Source organism: Pristiophorus japonicus, chromosome 16 (genome assembly GCF_044704955.1).
Source record: "Pristiophorus japonicus isolate sPriJap1 chromosome 16, sPriJap1.hap1, whole genome shotgun sequence".
In the NCBI taxonomy this organism is placed as follows: domain Eukaryota; kingdom Metazoa; phylum Chordata; class Chondrichthyes; family Pristiophoridae; genus Pristiophorus; species Pristiophorus japonicus.
In genome coordinates, this window is record NC_091992.1 from 1342135 (window position 1) to 1351894 (window position 9760).

Consider the following 9760-nt stretch of genomic DNA (forward strand, 5'->3'; position numbering starts at 1 on the left):
GGGGCAGTACTGAGGGAACGCCGCACTGTCGGAGGGGCAGTACTGAGGGAGGGCCGCACTGTCGGAGGGGCAGTACTGAGGGAACGCCGCACTGTCGGAGGGGCAGTACTGAGGGAGGGCCGCACTGTCGGAGGGGCAGTACTGAGGGAGCGCCGCACTGTCGGAGGGGCAGTACTGAGGGAGTGCTGCACTGTCGGAGGGGCAGTACTGAGAGAGCGCCGCACTGTCGGAGGGGCAGTACTGAGGGAACGCCGCACTGTCGGAGGGGCAGTACTGAGGGAGGGCCGCACTGTCGGAGGGGCAGTACTGAGAGAGCGCCGCACTGTCAGAGGGGCAGCACTGAGGGAGCGCCGCACTGTCGGAGGGGCAGTACTGAGGGAGGGCCGCACTGTCGGAGGGGCAGTACTGAGAGAGCGCCGCACTGTCGGAGGGTCAGTACTGAGGGAGCGCCGCACTGTCGGAGGGGCAGTACTGAGGGAGGGCCGCACTGTCGGAGGGTCAGTACTGAGGGAGCGCCGCACTGTCGTAGGGTCAGTACTGAGGGAGGGCCGCACTGTCGGAGGGGCAGTACTGAGGGAGCGCCGCACTGTCGGAGGGGCAGTACTGAGGGAACGCCGCATTGTCCCTCAACCAACATCACTAAAACAAATTGGTCTAGAAATGTGTCTCGGGTGGTATGGAATTGACGCCTATTGTACCCACACCTGATATTCAGGTCCATTGACGGTAATTTGATCCAGCATGAGACGAACTTCAAGCCCAAGATCTGATCATTCCTCTTTGTGGGATCTTGTTGGGCACAAATTGGCTGCTGCGTTTTGTACTTTACAACAGTCAATACAGTTGAAAATTACTTCATTGGCTGTAAAGCGCTTTGGGACATCCTGTGGTTGCGAAAGGTGCTATATAAATGCAAGCCTTTCTTTCTTGTATATCCTTGCAATGTTTTTAATGTCTTGAGTACTAGGCACAGGACTCCGATCTGCTGCGAGTATTTGACCAAATGCTTCCTCTGACTTGTTCTGACTGCAGTTCAACATCTTGGTGGTTTTACAAAAGCAAAATGCTGTGGATGCTGGAAATCTGAAAAACAGTTCACGTTTGAGGTTGATGAAGCGTTACCTCTGTTTCTCGCTGACCTGCTGAGTATTTCCACTAGTTTCTGATTTTAATGCTCGGCCTTGATTGGACGTGTTGCTGAGTGTCGAGACCATTAGGGCTCCGAGCTCTCATTCAATGTAATGGTCAGCTGTTACCACTCGAGTCTTCAAACACGCTGGCAACGAGAGATGGGCGCCAGAGGAACTGGGCGCCAGAGGAACTGGAGTCATCATCACCCCCGGCAACCACATTTGAATTTGATCATTTAAATTTAAAGTTTAATTTGCCGGTTTTAGTCCCCCGCCCACCCTTTCAGCCAGGGTACACTTGTATAATTTCTGTTTTAGTGCCCTAAACACCACCCCCCCAAAAAAAGGGGCACTGGAAACAATGTATTTTGGAGGGTGACCCCCCCTTGCAGGGAGCATTTGTTTAAAGTGCACAACTCAAATAGTTGAACTGGTAATATGCAGTGTGATAGAAACAGAAACATAGAAAATAGATGCAGGAGCAGGCCATTCAGCCCTTCTAGCCTGCACCGCCATTCAATGAGTTCATGGCTGAACATGAAACTTCAGTACCCCCTTCCTGCTTTCTCGCCATACCCCTTGATCCCCCGAGTAGTAAGGACTACATCTAACTCCCTTTTGAATATATTTAGTGAATTGGCCTCAACTACTTTCTGTGGTAGAGAATTCCACAGGTTCACCACTCTCTGGGTGAAGAAGTTTCTCCTCATCTCGGTCCTAAATGGCTTACCCCTTATCCTTAGACTGTGACCCCTGGTTCTGGACTTCCCCAACATTGGGAACATTCTTCCTGCATCTAACCTGTCTAAACCCGTCAGAATTTTAAACGTTTCTATGAGGTCCCCTCTCACTCTTCTGAACTCCAGTGAATACAAGCCCAGTTGATCCAGTCTTTCTTGATAGGTCAGTCCTGCCATCCCGGGAATCAGTCTGGTGAATCTTCGCTGTACTCCCTCAATAGCAAGAACGTCCTTCCTCCAGTTAGGAGACCAAAACTGTACACAATACTCCAGGTGTGGCCTCACCAAGGCCCTGTACAACTGTAGCAACACCTCCCTGCCCCTGTACTCAAATCCCCTCGCTATGAAGGCCAACATGCCATTTGCTTTCTTTACTGCCTGCTGTACCTGCATGCCAACCTTCAATGACTGATGTACCATGACACCCAGGTCTCGTTGCACCTTCCCTTTTCCTAATCTGTCACCATTCAGATAATAGTCTGTCTCTCTGTTTTTACCACCAAAGTGGATAACTTCATATTTATCCACATTGTACTTCATCTGCCACGCATTTGCCCACTCACCTAACCTATCCAAGTCACTCTGCAGCCTCATAGCATCCTCCTCGCAGCTCACACTGCCACCCAACTTAGTGTCATCCGCAAATTTGGAGATACTACATTTAATCCCCTCGTCTAAATCATTAATGTACAATGTAAACAGCTGGGGCCCCAGCACAGAACCTTGCGGTACCCCACTAGTCACTGCCTGCCATTCTGAAAAGTCCCCATTTACTCCTACTCTTTGCTTCCTGTCTGACAACCAGTTCTCAATCCATGTCAGCACACTACCCCCAATCCCATGTGCTTTAACTTTGCACATTAATCTCCTGTGTGGGACCTTGTCGAAAGCCTTCTGAAAGTCCAAATATACCACATCAACTGGTTCTCCTTTGTCCACTTTACTGGAAATATCCTCAAAAAATTCCAGAAGATTTGTCAAGCATGATCTCCCTTTCACAAATCCATGCTGACTTGGACCTATCATGTCACCATTTTCCAAATGCGCTGCTATGACATCCTTAATAATTGATTCCATCATTTTACCCACTACTGAGGTCAGGCTGACCGGTCTATAATTCCCTGTTTTCTCTCTCCCTCCTTTTTTAAAAAGTGGGGTTACATTGGCTACCCTCCACTCCATAGGAACTGATCCAGAGTCAATGGAATGTTGGAAAATGACTGTCAATGCATCCGCTATTTCCAAGGCCACCTCCTTAAGTACTCTGGGATGCAGTCCATCAGGCCCTGGGGATTTATCGGCCTTCAATCCCATCAATTTCCCCAACACAATTTCCCGACTAATAAAGATTTCCCTCAGTTCCTCCTCCTTACTAGACCCTCTGACCCCTTTTATATCCGGAAGGTTGTTTGTGTCCTCCTTAGTGAATACTGAACCAAAGTACTTGTTCAATTGGTCTGCCATTTCTTTGTTCCCCGTTATGACTTCCCCTGATTCTGACTGCAGGGGACCTACGTTTGTCTTTACTAACCTTTTTCTCTTTACATATCTATAGAAACTTTTGCAATCCGCCTTAATGTTCCCTGCAAGCTTCTTCTCGTACTCCATTTTCCCTGCCCTAATCAAACCCTTTGTCCTCCTCTGCTGAGTTCTAAATTTCTCCCAGTCCCCAGGTTCGCTGCTATTTCTGGCCAATTTGTATGCCACTTCCTTGGCTTTAATACTATCCCTGATTTCCCTAGATAGCCACGGTTGAGCCACCTTCCCTTTTTTATTTTTACGCCAGACAGGAATGTACAATTGTTGTAATTCATCCATGCGGTCTCTAAATGTCTGCCATTGCCCATCCACAGTCAACCCCTTAAGTATCATTCGCCAATCTATCTTAGTCAATTCACGCCTCATACCTTCAAAGTTAGCCTTCTTTAAGTTCTGGACCATGGTCTCTGAATTAACTGTTTCATTCTCCATCCTAATGCAGAATTCCACCATATTATGGTCACTCTTCCCCAAGGGGCCTCGCACAATGAGATTGTTAAATCTTCGCTAATACTGCTACAACTACAGTGAGAGTGTGTGAGAGAGAGTGAGAGTGTGAGTGAGAGAGTGAGTGAGAGAGAGTGAGAGTGTGAGAGAGTGAGCGAGAGTATGAGAGAGTGAGAGTGAACCCAGGACCCTGTGAGAGGAGGAGGAAGAAAAGCTGCCTTCTCAGTACATCTACAGGGAGACCGTGAGCGTCTGAGAGGAGGAGGCCTGCTGCCTGGAGAGGGGAGAGGAGGGAGGGAGAGGAGGGAGAGCTGCCAATACTCCTGTTACTGCTGCAGAGTTTGAGAGAGGGGGAAGGAACAGCTGCCATTCAACGACTGGAAGGAGGGAGAAACAAAACACACTGGTGCTACAATCCCGCCTGCTTTGTGCAGCACTGACCTGTATTAATGTCATCGGCCACTGTCCCGCCCACTTGTATATCAAGTTATTGCATGACACTCATTTATATTAGTGCACAAGATTTAACACTCGAGTCTTGTTCAAACAGCATGTTTGAGGCACGCTGTCAGAATGTGACCAGTGGGTGGAATTGCGGAACAGCCCAGCTCCAGGGTCGGGCGCGCAGTTTGAAAACTCCCATAATTAGCCCGAAGGCCTTTGTAACAAGCAGAATAAATACAGCGTGAAATATTCAGCGTGTTTAAGGTTGTTGTTTCCATCTGTAGTTTAAGCCGATTCCAGCACAGGAAGATCCCACTCAGTGATTCAACCTTCCCTTTTAATGTTTGATTGCACCAATTGGCAGCAAGGAAGAGACCGCTCAGGAAGTTGCTCCATGGCTCGCTGCTCCCCTCACCCACTCTTTGTCGGGGCTGGGCGAGGCCAGACCATTAAACAACACTTTAAACTGTGTAAAACCATCAAGGAATGGCTTAATTATGACATCATAAGGCAATGGTTATCATAGAAAACTAATTCTGTGGCATCATAGGTATTGAAGATGTTTCTATCCCTGTAACCTCCTCCAGCCCCACAACCCTCCGATATCTCTGCGCTCTTCCAATTCTGGTCTCTAGCACGTCCGTGATTATAATCGCCCCACCATCGGTGGCCGTACCTTCAGCTGCTCTGGAACTCCCTCCCTAAACCTCTCTGCCTCTCTCTCCTCCTTTAAGTTCCTTAAAACCCACCTCTCACTTGTACTAATATCCCCTTCTGTGGTTCGGTGTTAATTTTTGTTTGATTACGCCCGTGAAGTGCCTTGTGATGATTTACTGCGTTAAAACTCCGATACAAATTGTAGGTGTCAGTAAACTGGGAGGGAATTGTTGAAAATGCAGCGGCCTGGAAACTGGGTAAAGGCACCAACTCAAATGTTGGATCTCCCCGTGACACACTACACACACTGTGACGCTCCCCGTGACACACGACACACACCGTGACTCTCCCCGTGACACACTACACCGTGACTCTCCCCGTGACACACTACACACACCGTGACTCTCCCCGTGACACACTACACACACCGTGACTCTCCCCGTGACACTACACCATGACTCTCCCCGTGACACACTACACCGTGACACTACACCGTGACTCTCCCCGTGACACACTACACCGTGACTCTCCCCGTGACACACTACACCGTGGCTCTCCCCGTGACACACTACACCGTGGCTCTCCCCGTGACACACTACACACACCGTGACTCTCCCCGTAACACTACACCGTGGCTCTCCCCGTGACACACTACACCGTGACTCTCCCCGTGACACACTACACCGTGACTCTCCCCGTGACTCTCCCCGTGACGCACTACATCGTGACTCTCCCCGTGACACACTACACCGTGACTCTCCCCGTGACGCACTACACACACCGTGACTCTCCCCGTCGCACAACACCCTGACTCTCCCCGTGACACTACACCGTGACTCTCCCCGTGACGCACTACACCGTGACTCTCCCTGTGACACTACACCGTGACTCTCCCCGTGACACTACACCGTGACGCACTACACCGTGACTCTCCCCGTGACGCACTATACCGTGACTCTCCCCGTGACACTACACACACCGTGACACTACACCGTGACTCTCCCCGTGACACACTACACCGTGACTCTCCCCGTGACGCACTACACACACCGTGACTCTCCCCGTGACGCACTACACACACCGTGACTCTCCCCGTGACACTAAACCGTGACTCTCCCCGTGACGCACTACACCGTGACTCTCCCAGTGACGCACTACACCGTGACTCTCCCCGTGACGCACTACACACACCGTGACTCTCCCCGTGACACACTACACCGTGACTCTCCCCGTGACACACTACACCGTGACTCTCCCAGTCATGCATTACACCGTGACTCTCCCCGTGACACTACACCGTGACTCTCCCCGTGACACACTACACCGTGACTCTCCCCGTGACACACTACACACATCATGACTCTCCCTGTGACACACTACACCGTGACTCTCCTCGTGACACTACACCGTGACTCTCCCCGTGACACACTACACCGTGACTCTCCCCGTGACGCACTACACACACCGTGACTCTCCCCGTGACGCACTACACCGTGACTCTCTCCGTGACGCACTACACCGTGACTCTCCCCGTGACGCACTACACCGTGACTCTCCCCGTGACGCACTACACCGTGACTCTCCCCGTGACGCACTACACCGTGACTCTCCCCGTGACTCTCCCCGTGACGCACTACACCGTGACTCTCCCAGTGACGCACTACACCGTGACTCTCCCCGTGACGCACTACACCGTGACTCTCCCCGTGACGCACTACACACACCGTGACTCTCCCCGTGACACACTACACCGTGACTCTCCCCGTGACACACTACACCGTGACTCTCCCAGTCATGCATTACACCGTGACTCTCCCCGTGACACTACACCGTGACTCTCCTCGTGACACACTACACCGTGACTCTCCCCGTGACACACTACACCGTGACTCTCCCCGTGACACACTACACCGCGACTCTCCCCGTGACACACTACACCGCGACTCTCCCCGTGACGCACTACACACATCATGACTCTCCCTGTGACACACTACACCGTGACTCTCCTCGTGACACTACACCGTGACTCTCCCCGTGACACACTACACCGTGACTCTCCCCGTGACACACTACACACATCATGACTCTCCCTGTGACACACTACACCGTGACTCTCCTCGTGACACTACACCGTGACTCTCCCCGTGACACACTACACCGTGACTCTCCCCGTGACACTACACCGTGACTCTCCCCGTGACACACTACACCGTGACTCTCCCCGTGACACACTACACCGTGACTCTCCCCGTGACACACTACAGCGTGACTCTCCCCGTGACACACTACACCGTGACTCTCCCCGTGACACACTACACCGTGACTCTCCCCGTGACACACTACACCGTGACTCTCCCCGTGACACACTACACCGTGACTCTGCCTGTACTGGATTTGTAGATGGTGTGGCGATGTTGGTTGGTCATCGCTGGTGCTCTACAGTTCTGTGGATTGATGAAACATTAAAGGGATGAGAAAGATGAGGAGAGTTCGGGTATAACCAGAGCAATGAGGCCAAGTGAGCTGCAATGGTCTAATAAATGAGGACTCTCCCCTGTGATGGTGTGTGGGGTTTCTCAGCAGAGGCTCGGGCCGATAACCCCACTGGAGATTCAGCCTCCCGCCATGATACAACCACCTTTCATTGGTTCTCAAACCCTATCCAGTGAAAGGTGGAACTCGAGACACAGGCATTCATACCCTTCCCACTGCCAGTCGGTCGGTGATATTGGTGAATGAATATTAACACTGTATGACACTGCTTTGCTATTTCAACAGGTGTTAAATGTCCATACGCAAATATTCCAAGCAGTAATTGCAAGGCTAATATATTAATATAATTATAATACTGTGAATGAGTTACTCTTCTCTGATATTCTGTCCGTTATTTTTAAATAAAACTTTCACGAGAAATCTGTATAAATAAGTGGCAATAGTTAGTGTTTCTGTTTCTGTGTCTCCTTCAAGGTTGGAGGAGTTTACAGTTTCTTCTCAAAGGCTCCAGTTGCTGAAAGTGACAAAGTGCGTCTTGTCTTTGCCAAGCCTCCGCTCCCGCTCCCGCTCCCGTCAGCTCTCGAAGTACCTGTAGATTTGTGCCACGTATTGCATCAGAGACTGCCAATCGGGTCGGTCTGTACACATCAAGTCGTTCAGGTCCTGGGAGAGGGGGAACAATGAAGATGTTTGGAGGAATTGAGTGAGGACAATGTCAGAACATTGAGCTTTCATCATCCCAACCATGAGCTGACTCTTCTGCTGAGAGCTGACTCGCTCCCACTGCACGGGCCCGGACTGCTTCGAACTATGGCTCAGTATTGGCAGGTGAGACATGGTGTCAGCAGCTACCCAGGACTGGGGGAGTGCATCACCCCCCGCAACCACATTTTAATTTCATCATTTAAGTTTAATGTTTAATTTGTTTAATTTGCCAGTTTTATTGCCCCCCCGCCCTTTTAGCCAGGGTACACTTGTATAGTTTCTGTTCTCAGGGCCCTAACCTCCCCCCGCCAAAAAAAAAGGGTCACTGGAAAAAAATGTATTTTGGAGTGTGACCCCCCCTTGCAGGGGCATTTGTTTAAAGTGCATAACTCAAATAGTGGAACTGGTAATATGTAGTGTGATTGTTAAACCTTCACTAATACTGCTACAACTAGAGTGAGAGTGAGAGTGAGAGAGTGAGAGAGTGAGAGAGTGAGAGAGAGAGTGAGAGAGTGAGAGTGAGAGTGTGAGTGAGAGAGTGAGAGAGTGAGTGAGAGTGAGTGTGAGTGAGTGAGGGAGAGTGTGAGAGTGAGAGTGAGAGAGTGAGAGAGTGAGAGTGAGAGAATGTGAGAGAGTGTGAGTGTGAGAGTGAGTGAGTGAGTGAGTGAGAGTGACAGAGTGTGTGTGAGAGAGTGAGAGAGAGAGAGAGTGAGAGTGAGAGTGAGAGTGAGAGTGAGAGTGAGAGTGAGAGTGAGAGTGAGAGAGAGAGTGAGAGTGAGAATGAGAGTAAGAGTGAGAGTGAGAGTAAGAGAGAGTGTGAGGGAGAGTGAGAGAGTGAGAGTGAGAGTGAGAGTGAGAGTGAGAGTGAGAGTGAGAGTGAGAGTGAGAGTGAGAGTGAGAGTGAGAGTGAGAGTGAGAGTGAGAGTGAGTGAGAGTGAGAGTGAGAGTGAGTGAGAGTGAGTGAGAGTGAGAGTGAGAGAATGTGAGAGAGTGTGAGTGTGAGAGTGAGTGAGTGAGCGAGTGAGCAAGTGAGTGAGTGAGTGAGGGAGAGTGTGAGAGTGAGTGAGTGAGTGAGGGAGAGTGTGAGAGTGAGAGAGTGAGAGTGAGAGAATGTGAGAGAGTGTGAGTGTGAGTGAGTGAGTGAGTGAGTGAGAGTGACAGAGTGTGTGTGAGAGAGTGAGAGAGAGAGAGAGTGAGAGAGTGAGTGAGTGAGTGAGTGAGTGAGAGTGACAGAGTGTGTGTGAGAGAGTGAGAGAGAGAGAGAGAGTGAGAGAGTGAGAGTGAGAGTGAGAGTGAGAGTGAGTGTGAGAGTGAGTGAGTGAGAGAGTGTGAGAGTGAGAGAGTGAGAGAGTGAGTGAGAGAATGTGAGAGAGTGTGAGAGTGAGTGAGTGAGCGAGTGAGCGTGAGAGTGAGCGAGTGAGCAAGTGAGTGAGTGAGAGAGTGAGGGAGAGTGTGAGAGTGAGAGTGAGAGTGAGAGAATGTGAGAGAGTGTGAGAGTGAGTGAGTGAGTGAGTGAGTGAGTGAGAGTGAGGGAGAGTGAGAGAGTGAGAGTGAGAGTGAGTGAGAGAGTGTGAGAGTGAGAGAGTGAGTGAGAGAATGTGAGAG

The 9760-nt window shown here is 50.6% G+C and overlaps 1 protein-coding gene across 1 annotated transcript in view; it reads right to left on the reverse strand.

The window, feature by feature from the left end:
- Nucleotides 1-7769: 7769 nt before the first annotated feature.
- LOC139226890 (cytospin-B-like) overlaps nt 7770-9760 on the reverse strand; it is a 24268-nt gene continuing 22277 nt past the window's right edge. The window contains exon 6 of the mRNA XM_070857985.1: nt 7770-8113. Within this exon, the coding sequence (XP_070714086.1) occupies nt 8024-8113 (90 nt within the window). The 3' untranslated portion in view covers nt 7770-8023. The remainder of the gene's footprint in view (nt 8114-9760) is intronic.